The 19,621-nt window shown below is 39.2% G+C and overlaps 1 protein-coding gene and 1 non-coding gene across 2 annotated transcripts; both read left to right on the forward strand.

Moving 5' to 3' along the window:
* The first annotated feature begins 6,669 nt into the window (after window positions 1-6,669).
* LOC124963747 (small ubiquitin-related modifier 2-like) lies at window positions 6,670-6,957 on the forward strand. Its single transcript, XM_047523625.1, has 2 exons — window positions 6,670-6,822; window positions 6,895-6,957. Exons 1-2 carry the CDS (start codon window positions 6,670-6,672, stop codon window positions 6,955-6,957), a joined length of 216 nt encoding a protein of 71 aa, XP_047379581.1.
* Window positions 6,958-15,501: 8,544 nt separating this feature from the next.
* Trnat-ugu (transfer RNA threonine (anticodon UGU)) lies at window positions 15,502-15,574 on the forward strand. Its single transcript has one exon. It is a non-coding gene; the product is annotated as a tRNA-Thr (tRNA).
* The last annotated feature ends 4,047 nt before the right edge of the window (window positions 15,575-19,621 follow it).

The following is a 19,621-nucleotide window of genomic DNA, read 5'->3' on the forward strand; positions in this document are numbered from 1 at the left end:
TCTCAGAGCAAAATGGATTCTGTTTAGTCATTTCCCTTAGTCTGGCCTATAACATTCTCATGGAGTCAGATCTGTCAGCCCATCACAAAATGTTACAAATGGAACTAGCATATGATTCAGCCATCCCAGTACTGGGTATCTACCCAGAGAAAACGAAATTAGTATGTCAAAAAGACATTTGCATTTGAATGTTCATTGCAGCACTATTCACAAAAGTGAAGAAAGGGAAATAACCTGAGTAGCCATCAACTGATGAATGGACAAAGAAAATGTGTGGGAAACTGAGACAGAAAGATTGCAAGTTCAAGGTCAACCTTGTCACTGGCTCTTTGCGGTGCCAAATCTGCGGGTATTTGTCACTGCCTGCAGCAACAATTTGCGCAGGTCTTTATGGGTGGTGGACTGGAAACTGAGCCACTTCTATTCCTGAGCTACTTCCTTACTTGCTTGCTTGTTCATAGAGGATAGAGGAAATGAGGTTTACTTGCTTTGAGAGGAGAGAGAGAGAGGCTTTGCTTATCAGAGAGAAAGAGAGATTTTGCTTAAGAGAGAGAGACTACACTTTCAGAGATCTATGTCTTCTTAGGCTTCTGCTGCTTCTTCTTAAAGGTGCATCCTGCATCCTGTGAACTAAGGGTGCGTCTGAGGTGCTTCTTAGTGATGCGTCCCGTGTACTGCGATCTGCCTATCTGTGATCTGCAACCTAAAGATGTATTCCCAGTTCTCCGCTCTGCGATCTGCCTTCCACCGCTGCACCTACTCGCTGCTTCTATCTGCTTTTGCCGCTTCTTCTTCCTTTCTGCTAATGGCTTCTCTGCTTCTTTCTGCTGCTCCTCACTATCGCTCCTTACTCTCGCGCCCCCACCCACCGCCCGCTTATATTCCCTCCAGGAGGCGGAGGGTGGGGCCACGCCAGTTGCTATCAGACGAGGAGCCAGCTGCCCTATCACAGCAAGGGTTAAAATGAGCAGGCCCGAGCAGGTGCACTTGGGAACACCTGTGCACGCGTTGTGCATGTGGACTTAACTGAATACAGCCAGTGATAAATCACCTGAGTGCGATTATGCCAATTAACCTCCTCACTGCCGATGTGATCAGGCACCGTTCTGGCTGGCACAGCCCCCAACAAACCTCAGCAACTAAGCGAGGCCCTAAGCAACTTAGTGAGACCCTGTCTCAAAATAAAAAAGAAAAAGGTGTGGGGATGTAGCTCAGTGCCCCTGGGTTTAATCTCTAGTACCAAAAAGAAAAAAGAAAAGAAAGAAAGAAAAAGAAAATGTATGCATAAGCCACGGAATCCTGATGAATATTATTCATCCATAAAAAGAATGAACTCCTGTCATTTGCAGCAACATGAATGAAAATGGAGATCATTATGTTAAGTGAAATAAACCCTGCACCGAAAGACAAGTACCATATGACCTCACATGTCAAATCTAAAAAAGCTGAATCATAGAAGATGAGAGCAGAATAGTAATTACCCAAGGCTGGGGAGAAGTAGTGAAGGGGGCATGGGGAATGTTGGAGAGGGGGTACTAAATTACAGTTTGATAGGAGTAAGTTCAGACATGCTATTGCATGGTAAGGTGCAAGGAAAAAAAAAATTTCAAAAAGCTGGAAGAAAGGATCTTAAAAGTTTTTGCCATGAATAAATGATAACTGTTGAGAAGATCAATGTGTTTAAACTGATTTAAATATTATATAATGTACACATGTATCAAAATATTACATAGTATCCCATTAATGTGTATGTTTTGGGGAGGGTTATGTATCAGTTTAAAATAAAGAAAAATATCTGATCCAGGTGGTGCACACCTGGAATCCCAGCAGCTTGAGAGGCTGAGGCAGAAGGACTGCAAGTTCAAAACCAGCCTCAGTAATTTAGCAAGGCCCTAAGCAACTTAGCAAGACCCTGTCTCAAAAATTAAAAAAAAAAAAAAAAAAAAAATTAAAAAGGGCTGGGGATGCAGCTCAGTGGTTAAGCACCCCTGGGTTCAATCCCCAATACTGCAAACACACACAAGCACACGTACGTACATAAATAAATAAATAAAAACAAGGTATTGCGGGCATAACCAGGCATACTGAGTAGCCAAGCACACGATGCTGAGCAGGGCTTTTCTACCTGTGATCCTCCATGAAGGAGAGGGCTCATTAAACAGCCAGGCTGTGCTGAATCCACCAGTCTGAGAGAGAGAGGCAACCAAACACTACCTGGAGCAAACTGCTGTGTGGAAGCCAGGAAGTGACCAGCTGGACTTTCTGTAGCCTTCTTATTTTGTTATATTCCAGATGCTGCCAATATGGACTATTAAGTTATCTCCTGAAACCTAGGGGTGGGTCCAGTGACCGTGAATTTGTTTCTAAGGGTCAGGTTGGCAGGCCTGACCTTGTGGGAATGCCGCTGTGTTGCCGAGGATCATGCAGGGCTGCATTCACAGGAAGCCCAGCTCAGTGGCAGGAGTCAAAGGGGCTTATTTTCCTGGTGTTTTAAACAAACCAACTTCACATTTCCACATAAGCATTTTATATGCAAAGGAAAGATGTAATGGGGCAGTGCCGGGCCTGGCCAGCAGGAACCAGAATCTAATCTCGCCATGCACTGCCGCCCTCAGCGGGTGATGTCCGGATGTCCGCCTGATGGACGAGGATGGCTGCTGCCCTGGGGGCACCAGCCACAGCCCCACTCCCAAGGGCACTTCAGCACCAGAGCAAGTCCTGGGTCTACCCTAATGCTCAAAGTAAACTGGGCTCTGAACAATCTCCAAACCTAACGGGGAGAGAGGGCTATGGGCAGATGGTGATGTCTGCTGGGCTCCTAAAATACATCTACCCAGAACTGGTTTTCCATCGGAAATCCATTTCCACTTGACCTTGTAATAAACAAAACCAGACGCAAAAAAAAAAAAAAAAAAAAAAAAAAAAAAAAAAAAAAAATCCTGTAACAGACAAAACCAGTGCATTTGTCCCCAGGAAAACAGGACAATCATACATGCAAAATTCATTAGACAGTTGTTCAGACTTTCTGAAGTGCAGAAGTCAGTTTTAATTATTAAGTGGGTGCACAAAACACATCTAAATAAGAAAAAACTGCTTGCGGAGCTCCAAAATTTTTGGTCTTTTCTTTTTATATACAATGCTTATGTTGAAATTTAAAGTCTATTTGCTTAAAACATATGGAACACTTTCTTGAGAGCGACTTTTCAATGATAATTTTAAAATTTTTGACTTGGTTCCAAAATAATAAAATGTTCCTCGAAGCGTCATTTGTTCACACACAACTTCATCTTCAGGAACCCAGCACTAGAGTGTGAAAGGGGAGAAAGTTTGGAGTTTGGGGCTCCCTTCCAGATTTCCTGGAAAGAAAAGACTCATCAGTAAATTCTACGAGCAAAATTATATTTTAGCGTCTCTCAGCATCAATCCTCTGCAAAATCCTGTGTTGGCAATATTTCAAGTAGCTCCCTGGAAAGGAAGGCTGGTTTAACTGTTCTCATTCTACAGACGGGAAATTCCAGCAGCCACTGCGGACAGGGAGTGGGCAGGAGCCTGGACACCTGAAGAGCACACCTGCTACTCCCAAGAGGGGCATGCCTGGACACAGGGCTGCCTGCTTTTTGAAAGAGAAAAACAAAAAGCTAAGTGGCCCTTCTTAGCTTGAAGATGCCAGTGGCAGCTGCCAGCAAGTCCTATCCAGCAGGGCACACACTTGCCCCAAAAGGACCTGCCCTGACAGCCATGGTACGTTTATCTTGCTCCTCAGCCAAGACCATTACTTAGCATGAAGCTGGCCTTGACCTTGTATTTATTACGTAGGACTCTGACAGGTTCCTGCTTGAAACATGCCACTGCTACCATTAAGAAACAAAACAAGATCCCTGTCCATTCTTTCCCACAATGCTCTTTTCTCTATTTTGCTTTCATTGAGTTTTTCAGAATGGACTTGTGCTCAGTGCTTCATCTTCTCACAGAGATGTCCTCATTGCAGTTGGGTCACGCATGATAGACCCATGCTGGGCCTCTGGAACCGCATTGCTAGCTTGCATGTGGGTGATTATGTTTTCCAAAGTGCCTTTCTGCACATTATTTTCTTCAACATTCACGATCAAGGTGAACAGGCATTGTAGTCCCTGCTTGACAGATAAAGCAAGCTGGGCCCCAAGGACTGAAGTGATTTGTGAGTTCACATCATTTAGGAGTGAAGCTGGTGAGTTAGGCAACTACTGGCAAGAAATGAATGGGACACTCAAGGTGCAGACTCAGGAAGGTCTACTTAGAAAGGGAGGAGCAGGCTCTAGGGGAGCAGGTTCTGGTGCCCTGCATGGGGCTGGGGTAGCCTGGCAGGGCCGGGCATGCGGTGGTCAGAAGTAGGAATGTCCTGCTGCCTCCTAAGGATGTCCCCATGGCCAAGCCTAGCAGAAAGCCCATCAGGTCAGGGAAATGTACAGAGCAGATCTAGAAGAGCCTATGGAAGATTCCAGCACAACCAGTGAGGTTAACACCAGAAACCTGCATCCTGTCTCTCCTCACTGGCCAGTAGCTCTGCAGAGAGGACTGTGACTGTCTAGCCTGGGGAGCTGACAGGCACAGGCCCACCTTGGGATTTTGTCAGGACCTAGCTTTGGCCATGAACGAAAGAATGAAAGAAAAAAATGTCTGAGAAGCTGGGTGAGTGATCAACAAATAGTGGACATTCTTGTCACTGAGCCCATGTCGTCTTACCTAACTTACAATAACAGCAGCCAGGGAGATTTTCCAGGCTTGGTCTCATCTCGGCTGGGAACTGCGGATTTGCCATGACGTGCTTTTAGAGCTTTTCTCGACAACCTTAGGCCTTGTGATACAAACTATTACTTGGACAAATTTCACAGGTTTGGCAGTTGTATCAACCTTCTTCTACGCATGTGGAAAGGCTCTAGGCTTTCAGAATAGAGGATGGGACAAAATACAAAGCATGGAACAATACGGAACAAGTGGGACATTGCCACCCTTGGCAGTTTGGTCCTGATGGTGCTCTGTGATGGAGGGGCGTCTTCTGTGGCCACCCCACCCACACCCACCTGCCGGCTGCTCACACTCAGCACCTTGTGGGGAGAATGTGCTATAGAGACATGGCCAGAAAAGGTTGAAGCAGTCCAGCAAGAGAGAAAAATCAGGGGGGTGTGGCTCTCAGAAGGGTGAGGAGGGGGACCTGGGAAGGCAAGGGGATGAGAGATGGGGGAAGGAGGTTTGAGAAAGGGTTTTTTGGGGGTGGGGGCACTCTGTGTGATACACAGCAGATGGGAACATAATGGATAGAAAGTTTGAACAGGTAGACAAGGCCAAGTGTTCAGCTTTGTCCAGTAACACCTTCCTGAGAACTTTCACTTTTGGAGAACTCCCACCCCTGAAAACCCTTCAGGCACAGGAAGGGACGTGAGTCCCTGCATCTTCAGAAGGTGGCCAGCCCTGCATCTGCCTGTACTCTGGTCTTCGGTGACCTGGGATAGCCAAATGCACCATTCACTTGCTTTAAGGTTCATCACTGCTGTGGGGTATGATGATCCCTTTAATGTCTGTTACTTAAATATTCCTTCTACCCGTGTAGAAAAGCACTAATGTACAGGTACAGCCCAATGCAGTATCACAAAGGCAACGCCAGCACGACCACTTCTCCTGTCACAAAATTGGACACTGCTGGCTCCAGAAACGCTCCCGAGCCACGCACCCACCCCGTTTATAGACAGCCTGACTCAGAAACATGGCCACCCAGGATGGCACTGCAGGGGCTCATTCTGTTCTGTCCCACTTGTTTCCATCTCACTCCTCATCCACTGGAGAGCTGGATTCTGCTCTGCCGTTTCATAAGAGCTGATTTTTTAAAAATTTTCAGAAAATTTGCAATTCAGTTAATGTCATGTTGATGGTTTGAAACAAGTTACAGGGGAATACTTCCATCCTGGAAAGTGGCAAAGGCTAGGCATCAGGGTCTACGTCTGTCCTCACCTCGCTCCTCCCTTGGATCGCGTTATTAGCAGGTCTTGGCTGGGCTTTCGCATTTAGAATGATCTGGGGAGCTTCTACACCTCTAGTACGCACCCAAAGTAAGTAAAACAGATATGTGACGGTGGGACCCAAGCATCAGGTCTCTTTTTAAAAAACCCACCTAAGTGATAATAATGTGCAACCAATATTGCAAACCATTCCATTAGTTGAATGCCATTTATTGGAAAATGAGGAATAAGCTAACAGCAGCTATGTCCATGGTCTAGCTATACACTGAGGGAATGAGACCAGTGGCCCCCACACCTTTGTGATTAAAACAAAGTGAGACTGTATATGTTGAAGTGTGCATATATATATATACATATACAAAAACACCTTCAAAGGAAAAAGATAAAAAATGGAAATGTTTTACTGTTTTCTTTCTGCATCTCCAAGGATCAATTTTGCAGCCCTTGAGATGAGAACGTGCGGCCATGGGGAGCACAGGGGAGATTGGCACTTTTCTGGGGTCTGCGCATGGTAGCCAGGCAGGTTATCTAATATGCCCACTGCACGCACAGCAGCGGGTGGAACACTCTGCCTCTCAGAATGAGTGCCTATTAAAACCAGAATGGGTGCTCGTTTGGTGTGGACCTGGTACCTCTTTTGTGAAGTGGCAGCTGAGGAGAGTCCAGCGCTCACCCCATGGCCGACGAAAAGCCTAAGGAAGGAGTCAAGACTGAGAACAATAATCATATTACCTTGAAGGAGGTGGGGCAGGATGGTTCTGCGGTGCACTTTAAGATGAAGAGGCAGACACCACTTAGTAAACTAATGAAGTTCTACTGTGAACGACAGGCTTTGTCGATGAGGCAGATCAGATTCTGATTTGATGGGCAGCCCATTAATGAAACAGACACACCTGCACAGCTGGAAATAGAGGATGAAGATTCAATGGATGTGTTCCAGCAGCAGACAGGAGGTGTCTACTAAAAAGGGAACCTGCTACTTTACTTCAGAACTTTGTTCCTACAGACCAATACATTCTTAATTAGAAAACTGCAATTTGGTCCACCACATCCTGACTGCTCCAGTGTGGTTTTCTCTATTCTTTCATTTTCCCCTTCCCCATTCCTTTATTGTACATAAAGTAACTGGTGTATGTGCACAAGCATATTGCATTTTTTTAACTAAATGGCCAATGATATGTTTTGATTGACATCAAATGGAGACGGGATGGAGAAAAATACTGGTTCTGTGAAGTTATCCCCTTTCTCCATTAGTAGCATGCTCAGTCAGTTCTTATATTTATATTCCAGTAAGTTATTTTGCTCTCACTGTTTTAACAAAAAAAAAAAAAAAAAGAAAAGAAAAGAAAAGAAAAAAAACCTGAACAACATAAAAATCCTTACATACCTTGTTCAATTGGAGAATTTTAATGTTTTTCATTTATCACTGTAAAACCAAGGACAATTTTATAACTTTTTTGTATGTAGCTGTTACATGTAGGGAAATCTGTCTTTAAGTAGGGGTAAACTACACTTAAAAAAAAAAAAGATTCCTAGATAGTTTTCCCTTCAAGTCAAGCGTCTCATTGTTTAAATAAACTTCTTGTTTAAAATGAAAACAAAACAAAACAAAAAACCAGAATGGGAACTGGAACACTCTCTGGAAGTTTCTGAGAAAATATTTGTGAAAAATTTACAAAAAGATTTATGAAAAATTTAGAGGCCAAAAAGCAACAAGGGTAGAAAATCATAAAGAGAAATTGTTAAGATGAAAAAGTAAAGAATGAGACAAAGATAAAGTGGCTTAATGAGGAAAACATTTTTTAAAGCTTAAAAATGCAATCTAGGGACAGGGGTTGTAGCTCAGTGATAAAGTGCTTGCCTAAAGGCCCTGGGTGGATACTCAGTACTGCAAAATAAATAAATAGATAAATAAATAAATAAAAGCAAACCTCATTAGCAACAATACAGATCAGAAATAATCTGTTGGAACACTAAGCTCAAGAAATATTCCAAGAATAAGGAAGGAAAGGACGAAGGTTTGCAAGAGGAACATGGGAGAGAAGGTAATAGCTATGAAGGAAGGAAAGAAAGATGACCTAAAATGGACAGATAATTTCTTTTGAAAATTAGAAAAACTGGAGCAGAATAAATACAACATAATTAAAGAAAGTGTTCTGAGGTTAAATGATAGAGACATTTGAAATAATTACCTGCCAGCTCCTCAGGAGGCTGAGGCGGGAGCAACTCTTGAGCCCAGGAGTTTGAGGCCAGCCTGGGTAACATAGCAAGACCCCATCTCAAGGAAAACAAAAAAAATTACCAAGTTCCAAGTGAAATAAAGAGCTCCTAAATACATTCTGAGAGGATTTCTAAATTTAAATAGGTATAAATGGACATCACAGACATACACCCCTCCTCCAAGTGACAAGATTCAAGCTGGCTTTGCAAGTATAACAATGTTTACTCTTACTACCTAGGCCCCTACTCTTATGGACCATGGGTCTTACCTGAGATTTCCTTTTTAAGACTTTTCATTAAAGTATTGTGAATTCTGTTTTATATCTTTTCTTTTAACTTAATACAATTGTTTCTACTTTGCTGGGTTTTTTTTTTTTTTTTTCTATTTTCTTTGTATGTTTGGCTCAAACATTTTCAGTCTTTCTTATTTTCTAACAATTTTTCTCCAAAAATCACTTTAGTTAACTGGAAAACAGTCTGGAGATTCCTTAGAAAAGTTGGAATAGAACCACCATTTGACCCAGCTATCCCACTCCTTGGCCTATACCCAAAGGACTTAAAATCAGCATACTACAGTGACACATCTACATCAATGTTTACAGCTGCTCAATTCACAATAGCTAGATGGTGGAACCAACCTAGATGCCCCTCAATAGATGAATGGATAAAGAACCTGTGTTAAATATACACAATGGAATATTATTCAGCCATAAAGAATAATAAAATTATGGCATTTGCAGGTAAATGGATGGAGTTGGAGAATATCATGCTAGGTTAAAAAAAAACAAAGGCCAAATGATTTTTCTGATAAGTGGATGATGATACATAACGGCAGGGGGGACAGATAGGGGAAGAATGGAGGAAGGATGGATTGTGTAGAGGAAAATGAGGAGTGAGGAGGGAACAGGGGGAAGGAAAGATAATAGAATGAGACATCATTACCCTATGTACATGTATGATTACACAAATGGTGTGACTCTACTTTGTGTACAACCAGAGAAATGAGTTGTACCCCATTTATATACAATGAATCAAAAAAATTTTTTAATATATTTATTTTTAAAATGTAAACAATATATCTATTATTATTTAAAGTGTTTTCTAACTTCCAGTTAAATTTCATCTGAACTTTTAGTTTACAGGAGCGTTTAAAATTCTCGGGTTTGAGTTATGGCTCAGGGACTTGGGTTGTGGCTCAGTGGTAGAGCACTTGCCTAGCATGTGTGAGGCCCTGGGTTTGATCCTCAGCACCACATAAAAACAAAATCAATAAAATGCAGGTATTGTGTCCATTTACAACTAAAAAATATTTTAAAAAAATTCTCTAATGTGAATGACAGTAGAGTGAAACAGACATTATCACCTCATGCGTATGTATGACTGCATGACTGACGTGATCCTGCAATATGTACAATCAGAAAAATGAGATTACACTCTATTAGTGTATGATCTATCAAAATGTATAAATGCATTCAACTGTCATGTACAGCTGATTAGAACAAATAAAATTTTAAAACAAGATTCTCTAATGCATGCATTCCTAAGTGTTTTTTGTTACTGACTTTCACCAATTACACCATGGTCAGAAAATATGCTTTTTGATATTAATTCATCAAAATTTATTAAGATGTGATTTATGTCCAAGAACATGAGCACTTTTTGGCAATGTTCTGTGTGCTTGTAAAGAATGTGTGTTCCTGCTATTGGGTCAAAATTCTGTTCTACCATTTTATTGACCTATTTCATCTTGCTCAGTTAATTCTTATGACAGGATGCACTGATTACTGAAAGAGAAGCACTAAAATCTCCCATCGTCACTAGGTGTGGTGGGCACACACCAGCAGCTCAGGAATCTGAGGCAGGAGGGTCGCAAGTTCAAAGTCAGCCGACACAATTTAGCGAGGCCCTAAGCAACTAAGCGAGAACATGTCTCAAAATAAAAAATAAAATGGGATGGGTATGTGATTCAGCCCTGGGTTTAATTCCCACCATCAAAAAATAAAACAATAAAACCTCCCATCATGATGAATGTAGTTTTTCCATGAGTAGTAAAAACTTAACTTTTGCTGTATATATTTTAAGTGTATACATATATATATAACTAAGTATAAGTATGAAAATATATAATATGTATATAAGTATGTACAACATGTGTACAAATATACATACTTATACAAATTTATATACTTATATATTAGTATACATACTTATACATATTTATGAAACTTTCCCAGTGAACTAAAATGTCTATCAATAAGCAATGGCCCTGTCTCTGGTTTGAAAAAGGATTATTTACAGTAGATTTGTACTTTAGAACTGTACAACCTTTGTTTTGAATAGGTTCTATCCATGTCTTTTTTTTCTCAACATCATTTTACTTTCATTCTGTTTCAAACAATTTATAGTTGGATTTTATTTTTAATCTAGTCCAACAACCACTGCCTTTAATGTGTGAGCTTCACCCATTTTACACTGGTTGTCATTACTGATATTTTAAGTCATTTCTATCTTATTTTGTATTATTTGTGTATTTGTCCCATTGTACTGTCCTTATTTTATTCTTGTCTTTGTTTACATGTCCCCACTTTGTTAGTTTAAAAATTATATACACTAGTTTTATACCTTTAGTGGTGTTAAATATTTGTACATGCACACAATGTAACAATATAATTTGACCAATATCTCCCCAGTCTTTTCCTCCCTCCCATCCCTAGTCTTTTCCCTCTACTGCTCTCCCTTTGATTTTTCATGAGATTCCCATTCCCTTTCTTTTCCTTTTTCCTCTTTAGCTTCTGCATATAAGAGGAAACATATGACTCTTGATCTTCTGAGTTTGACTAATTTTGCTTAACATAAGGATCTCTAGTTCCATCCATTTTTCTGCAAATGACATAATTTCATTTTCATGACTGAATAAAACTCCATTGTGTATATATACCACATTTTCTTTATCCATTCATCTGTTGGTGCACACCTAGGCTGGTTCCATAATTTGGTTATTGTGAATTGTGCTGCTATAAACATGGGTATGCAAGGATCATTGTAGTGTGATGACTTTAACCCTTAGGATAAGTACCAAGGAGTGGTAGAGCTGGATCATGTGGTGTTCCATGTCTAATCTTTTGAGGAAGTTTCATACTGTTTTCAATAGTGGTTGTACTAATTTATGATCCCACAACAGTATAAAAGTGTTCCTTTTTCTCCACATCCTCTCCAGCATTTGTTTATATTCTTGTTGACTGCCATTCTGAATGGTGAGAGATGAAATCTCAATATTGTTTTGATTTGCATTTGCCTGATTGCTAATGATGCTTGAATATTTTTCACATATTTGTGTGTCTTTTGAGAAGTATCTATTTAATTCATTTGCCCATTTATTAATAGAGTTGGTTTTTGTGTGTGTGGGTAAAGTTTTCTGAGTTCTTTATATAGTCTAGTACTAATCCTGTTAGAAGAGTAGCTAACAAAGATTTTCTCCCATTCTGTAGGTTCTCTCTTCACATGGTTTCCTTTGCTGTGCAGAAGCATAGCGAAGTCTTTTCCCCTGTTGATCAAGATCTTTTTCCAAATGCATCACTGACTGACCATCCTATAGTTTAGGTCTTTGTTTTGTTTTGAGACAGGGTCTCCCTATAGTTCCCAGTGAACTCCTGGGCTCAAGTGATTCTGCTGCCTCAGCCTTCTGAGTATCTGACAATTTAGGAGTCTCTGATTTTTAAAACTTTCAAGGCTAGGAAGTCAAACTAACAGGATCAGATTTTGTTCCAATACCTATAGACATTTTCTTAGTATTTTGACCAAACAAGATTTTTTTCCTCATACAAAAATAAAAATCACAAAACTTTTTAAAAAAAATTTTAGTTGTCAATGGACCTTTTATGTTATGTGGTGCTGAGACTCAAACCCAGTGCTTCATATATGCCAGGCAAGCCCTCCACCATTAAGCTACAACCCCAGCCCTTTAAACACTTTTTAACCCAAAAAATACGTCTTCACACTTTTTTTTTTATCATCCCTCTTTTCTACTTACTGTGTCTTTTGTTTGTTTGGCCTGATATTTCTTCTTTCTAAAGCCATATTTTGAAACAATCTTAATATAACCTTTGAATTAAATAAAAAAAATTTTTTCTAAAAAGCATACCATTGCGTTTTACAATTTTTTATCAAAAACACATTTTTTAGCCCATTATATATACAGAATCACATGTCTTGATTAGAAGTTTTAACTCTCAGTAGTTTTTAGAGAAACCCTAGGAAGTAATGTCTATCACATACCAACATTTTATAAATACATATTATTTATTATTGGAACTTTTTATAGAAAAATAATTTTGGTATACACCAGGACATAGTTACTAATAGATCCACATATATTTTGTTGTTATTGTTGAGTTATATGTGGTTTTTCCCTCATATTCCTGTGATTGATAAGCATCAAGCTATTTTCATTGTATACTGTTTTTAGATTGGTTATAGTTTTATGATTGTAAGATATTTCACAGAGATAAACTTTTCTTTTTAGCACATCCAAGTAAACAAATGTATACTGACAAGTCTAAAGACATTTTTTTTATTTTACCAATGACTTAGAAATAAGGTGATTTATTAAAGATTTACCCAAGTCACATGAACTTAAAAAAAAAAAAATTTGTTAGTTCTTATTTTTTCTGAGAGAATTTCTGATTTATAAAACCACTTTTTTTTCCCCTTAAGTCAAACTTTTCCCAAGTACCAAGAGAACAGTTGTTGAGGATGAGAGCGCTCTGAAAAAATAGGATTTTAGATACAAAAGTCCAAATGATCAAAGGAATACCTACTTTAATTGTAATTCAGAACTAATAAGCTGTCCATGACCTAACCATGGACACAAGAGATGTTCCCAGGAAAGGTATACAGGATGTAGTTCCCCTCAAGATCCAAAGTTTCTCCTATAGATAATCTAAGAAAGTAAAGACCCTCCTATGACAAAGCAATGAAGTTGTGACAAAATAATCTCTAATTATGACAAAACATACAAATGACTGCCTATGGACCGAGACCTCTGAAACTATATGCAAACTTTTCCTCTTCTTAAAAAAAGACAAATAACAACAACAAATGTTAGCTGGACTTGATGGGGCACACCTGTAATCCCAGCAGTTCAGGAGGCTGAGGAAGGAGGATCTCAGATTGGAAGCCAGTCTCAGAAACTTAGCAAGGCTATAAACTACCTAGTGAGAACTTTTATAAAGGTTCATCAACAATTAATGAGAAAATTTAAAGAGAAAAAAAAAAAAAAAAAAAAAAAAAACGGCTGGGGATGTGGCCTAGTGGTTAAGGATGAAACTATACCACATGTTTTATGTAGCATGGAAGTCCACACAAGAAAGACCCAATGAAGCAGTGCTAGTTATCAACACAGAAATACAAAAAACGTGTAAACAGATACTCTGGCATTAAGTTTAAAAATTTTAGTCATTAGGCAATAAAATTCAGCAATACATAGTGGCTTATAAAAGCACATTTGGGGGATGGGGAGATAGCTCAGTTGGTAGAGTGCTTGCCTTGCAAGTTCGAGGTCCTAGGTTTGATCCCCAGTACTGCAAAAAAAAAAAAAAAAAAGCACATTTGGGGGACTAGAGGGAGGCTGCGTTCCTTGTCACTCCGTAACTCTGGTTTCAAGCAGAGGATATCTGTTTCTTGGTGAGGCAGTTTTTGCTGCTTATCGATCCCCTGCTGTTTACCCATTTGTCTGCTGTGACCACCTGCAGTCTGCCAGCATATCGACCCCTTTTTTGAGTGCAGACTGCTCACTGCCAGGCACCTATCATCCGCCATTTGCCTGCCTCTCGCCTGTCCATCGCCTGCCTTACACCTATCCATCACTCAACGCATGAGGTTCACCTCCTGATCGTCTGACAACAGTCAGCAAACTGATTTCCGGCCGCCAGTGGAGCACCAGCTGCCTGCTGCTGCCTGGAAGTTCAGTTACAGTACCTGGAGGTTTGATTACACGTGGCTGCCACCATTTTGAGACAACAGCCAGGCCCCATAGGACCCCCGGCCAGACTGACTGAGCCCTGTCTCCAGGATCCCTCAGCCCGACCGATCACTCCCTGCCTCTCGGGCCCTCACATCGACTGACTGCTCCCTGCTGCCAGGACCCCCAGACCAACTGACTGCGCCCTATCACCGGGACCCCAGACCAACTGATTGTACCTGGCCTCCAGGATCCCGCACCCACACCAAACACACCCGACCTCCAGGACCCCTGCCTGACCAAACCGCACCCTGCCTCCAGGACCTCCAGCTGACCACAACACAATAATCTGGGTGACTTTAATGCACCACTGTCACCACTAGATAGATCTTCCAAACAAAAACCAAACAAAGAAACCACAGAACTCAATAACACAATCAATAACCTATAGACTTAATAGACATATATAGAATATTCCATCCATCAACAAGCAGATTCACTTTCTTCTCAGCAGCACATGGAACCTTCTTGAAAATAGACCATATGTTATGCCAAAGCAGCCCTTAGGAAATGCAAAAAAAATAGAGATACTGCCTTGGGTTCTATCAGATCATAATGGACTGAGAGTAGAAATCAATGACAAAATAAAAAACAGAAATTACTCCAGCACCTGGAGACTAAATAATATGCTATTGAATGAAACATGGATAACAGAAAACATCAGGGAGGAGATAAAAAAATTCTTAGAGGTCAATGAAAACGACGATACAACATATCAAAATCTCTGGGACACTATGAAAGCGGTACTAAGAGGAAAATTCATTGCATGGAGCACATTCCAGAAAAGAATGAAAAGTCAACAACTAAAGAATCTAACATTACAGCTCAAAGCCCTAGAAAAAGAACAGAATAACAGCGAAAGTAGTAGAGGACAGGAAATAATTAAAATCAGAGCTGAAATCAATGAAATTGAAACAAAAGAAACAATTCAAAAAATTGACAAAACAAAAAGTTCGTTCTTTGAAAAAGTAAACAAGATAGACAAACCCTTAGCCACACTAACAAAGAGAAGGAGAGAGAAAACTCAAATTACTAAAATTCGTCATGAAAAAGGAAATATCATGACAGACACCACTGAGATACAGAACATAATGAGAAACTACTTCGAAAATCTGTATTCCAACAAAATAGAAACTACCGAAGACATTGACAAATTTTTAGAGACATATGCTCCTCTGAAACTGAACCAGGAGGACATACACAATTTAAACAGATCAATATCAAGCAATGAAATAGAAGAAGCCATTAAAAACCTACCATCCTGGGGCTGGGGAGATAGCTCAGTTGGTAGAGTGCTTGCCTTGTAAGCACAAGGCCCTGGGTTCAATCCCCAGTGCCCCCCCCCCCCAAAAAAAAAAAAAAAAAAACCTACCATCCAAGAAAAGCCCAGGACCAGACGGATTCTCAGCCAAGTTCTACAAGACCTTCAAAGAAGAGCTCATTCCAATACTTCTCAAAGTATTCCAGGAAATAGAAAAGGAGGGTACCCTGCCGAACTCATTCTATGAAGTTAATATCACCCTCATACCCAAACCAGGAAAAGACACATCAAGGAAAGAAAATTTTAGACCAATATCCTTGATGAATATAGATGAAAGATCCTTAACAAAATATTGGCAAACCATATCCAAAAACATTAAGAAAATCGTGCACCATGATCAAGTGGGGTTCATCTCTGGAATGCAAGGATGGTTTAACATCTGTAAATCAATAAACGTAATCCTTCATGTCAATAGACTTAAGGATAAGAATCATATGGTTATTTCAATTGACACAGAAAAAGCGTTTGACAAAATACAACACCCCTTCATGCTCAAAACACTAGAAAAATAGGGACAGTAGGAACATACCTGAACATTGTAAAGGCTATTTATGCTAAGCCCAAGGCCAACATCATTCTTAATGGAGAAAAACTGAAATCATTCCCTTTAAAAACGGGAACAAGACAGGGATGTCCTCTTTCACCACTTCTATTCAACACTGTCCTCAAAACTCTAGCCAGAGCAATTAGACAGACTAAAGAAAATAAAGGGATACGAATAGGAAAAGAGGAACTTATGCTGTCACTGTTTGCTGATGACATGATTCTATATTTAGAGGATCCAAAAAACTCCTCCAGAAAACTTCTAGACCTCATCAATGAATTCAGCAAAATAGCAGGCTATAACATCAACATGCATAAATCTAAAGCATTTTTATACACAAGCAAAGAAACAGCTGAAAGGGAAATGAGGAAAATAACTCCATTTGCAATAGCCACAAAAAAAAAAAACAAAAAACTTGGGAATCAATTTAACAAAAGAGGTAAAAAGATCTCTACAATGAAAACTTTAAAACATTGAAGAAAGAAATTGAGGAAGACCTTAGAAGATGGAAAGATCTCCCATGTTCTTGGATAGGAAGAATATTGTCAAAATGGCCATACTACCAAAAGTGCTATACAGATTCAATGCAATTCCAATTAAATGATCCCAATGATGTACCTTACAGAAATAGAGCAAGCAATCATGAAATTCATCTGGAAGAATAAGAAACCCAGAATAGGAAAAGCAATCCTCAGCAGGAAGAATGAAACAGGGGGTATCGCAATACCAGAACTTCAACTATACTACAAAGCAACAGTAACAAAAATGGCATGGTACTGGCACCAAAATAAAAAGGTAGATCAATGGTACAGAATAGAGGACACGGACACAAACCCAAATAAATACAATTTTCTCATACTAGACAAAGGGGCCAAAAATATGCAATGGAGGAAAGATAGCCTCTTCAACAAATGGTGCTGGGAAAACTGGAAATCCATATGCAACAGAATAAAACTAAACCCCTATCTCTCACCCTGCACAAAAATCAACTCACAATGGATCAAGGACCTTGAAATCAGACCAGAGACCCTGCATCTTATAAAAGAAAAAGTAGGTCCAAATCTTCACCTTGTTGTCTTAGGATCAGACTTCCTTAACAGGACTCCCATAGCACAAAAAATAAAAGCAAGAATCAATAACTGGGATCGATTCAAACTAAATAGCTTTCTCTCAGCAAAGGAAACTATCAGCAATGCGAAGAGAGAGCCTACAGAGTGGGAGAAAATCTTTGCCACTCATACTTCAGATAGAGCACTAATTTCCAGAATATATAAAGAACTCAAAAAACTCTACACCAAGAATACAAATAACTCAATCAACAAATGGGCTAAGGATATGAAAAGACACTTCACAAAAGAAGATCTACAAGCAATCAACAAATATATGAAAAAATGTTCACCATCTTTAGTAATAAGAGAAATGCAAATCAAAATTACACTAAGATTCCATCTCACCCCAATTAGAATGGCGATTATCAAGAATACAAGCAACAACAGGTGTTGGAGAGGATGTGGGGAAAAAGGTACACTCATACATTGCTGGTGGGACTGCAAATTAGTGTAGCCACTCTGGAAAGCAGTGTGAAGATTCCTTAGAAAACTTGGAATGGACCCACCATTTGACCCAGCTATCCCACTCCTTGGCCTGTACCCAAAGGACTTAAAATCAGCATACTACAGAGATACAGCCACATCAATGTTCATAGCTGCTCAATTCACAATTGCCAGATTGTGGAACCAATCTAGATGTCCTTCAATTGATGAATGGATGAAGAAACTGTGATTGATATATATATATATATATATATATATATATATATATATATATATACACACACACACACACACACACACAATGGAATATTACTCAGCTATAAAGAATAATAAAATTATGGCATTTGCAGGCAAATGGATGAAATTGGACAATATCATGCTAAGTGAGATAAGCCAATCTCAAAAATCCAAAAGGCGAATGATCTCACTGATAAGCGGATGACGACACATAATGGGGGGTGGGAGGGGGGCAAGAATGAAGGAGGGACTGTATAGAGGGAAAAGAGGGGTGGGAGGGGTGGGGGGAAGGAAAAAATAACAGAATGAATCAAACCTTATTACCCTATATGAATGTATGATTACACAAATGGTATGCTGTTACTCCATGTACAAACAGAAACAACATGTATCCCATTTGTTTACAATAAAAATAAAATAAATATCTACTAAATATAAAGGAATGCTTTGACAAAAAAAATATATATATACAAGTAATAAAAAAAAGCACATTTGGATACCAATTTTTTTTTTTTTTAATATTTCTAGTTGCAGATGGACACTTTTTAGTTTTTTTATGTGGTGCTGGGGATGGAACCCAGTGCCTCATGTGTTCTAGGCAAGTGCTCTACCACTGAGTTACAACCTCAGCCCCTAAATTATGTTTTTGGCAAAAATATTTAAGTTATCTGCTCAGATGACCAAACCGATGTTTGTGGAGAAGTCTTTTCAGATTTTATTTGTCTTTGATAACCAGAATATTGGGTAAAGGAGTTTTAAGAGTATTTTAAAATAAGAAGGCCTTTCCCCCCTTTCTTTCCTCTTTATTTTCAGTCTCAAATGAGTTGCTTAGTTAACTCCTTAGATGTTTACATTTTAGGTAGGATTGATTGGATTGACTAGAGAGTCATAAGAAAAATAAAATTCCATCAGGTTTTGAACTCAGGAATAGCACGGCCCTGTTTTTGTTTCAATTTGTAAGACAAAGGTATAGTTGCAGCAGTGAGTTTTAACAAATGACTCAGACACTTTATGATTATCTACTTAAAGTTTCAAGTTATCAAAAAAAAATGTATATTATGGTGCTGGGAATTGAACCTGAGATGAGGCAAGCATTCAACCAACTGAGCTATATCCCAGCCCCACTCAAAAACATTTTTAAAGCTAATTTTAAGTAGACATTTTATAAAACGTAATTGCTATTGAAAAATTCATTTAAAAATTTTATTCCATTTATATTCACCAAATTTACTTGTTTTTAACAATTATGGTCGAATTGGTCTTTAAAGAAAACCAACCATTAAAGAAATTCAGGAAATGGCATTCCAAAATATGCCCCTTTGACATTCTTTTCAGCTAAAAGCAATTAAGAAGCAACAGGTTCTTGTCTCCCTTTCCTCTAAATAAAGGACATTTTTCTTTACCAGTGACACTTTTTATCAGCTCAAATATGGCACCAGAGGAAACAATAAATTAACTTTATGTCATTATTTTAGTCTGTTTTTTGTTTGTTTTCATTTATCACTATGAATTTTTACAAGAGTTTTTAAATTGCTACATGCCAGAAAGGTAAGCATTCTACCAACTGAGCTATGTTCCCAGCCCCAGAAGTTGATTTAGTTCAGTTCAGTCTTTTCACCATAGCTTGTTTTCTCTAAATTGGTTAATTTCTTTTCTTGAAAGGAGAACATAAGTGGTATAATTTCTGAACACTTGCATGTTTGAAAATGTCTTCCCATTTTCTTCGCCTATGAA

This window comes from Sciurus carolinensis, chromosome 13 (assembly GCF_902686445.1).
Source record: "Sciurus carolinensis chromosome 13, mSciCar1.2, whole genome shotgun sequence".
Classification (NCBI taxonomy): Eukaryota; Metazoa; Chordata; class Mammalia; order Rodentia; family Sciuridae; genus Sciurus; species Sciurus carolinensis.

Excerpts from the sequence above, each read along its gene's own strand:
- LOC124963747 (XM_047523625.1), top strand. The coding sequence starts at position 6,670 with ATGGCCGACGAAAAGCCTAAGGAAGGAGTCAAGACTGAGAACAATAAT. Across the intron at positions 6,823-6,894 it reads AGTTCTACTGTGAACGACAG|CTGGAAATAGAGGATGAAGA; the intron begins GCTTTGTCGATG and ends ACACCTGCACAG.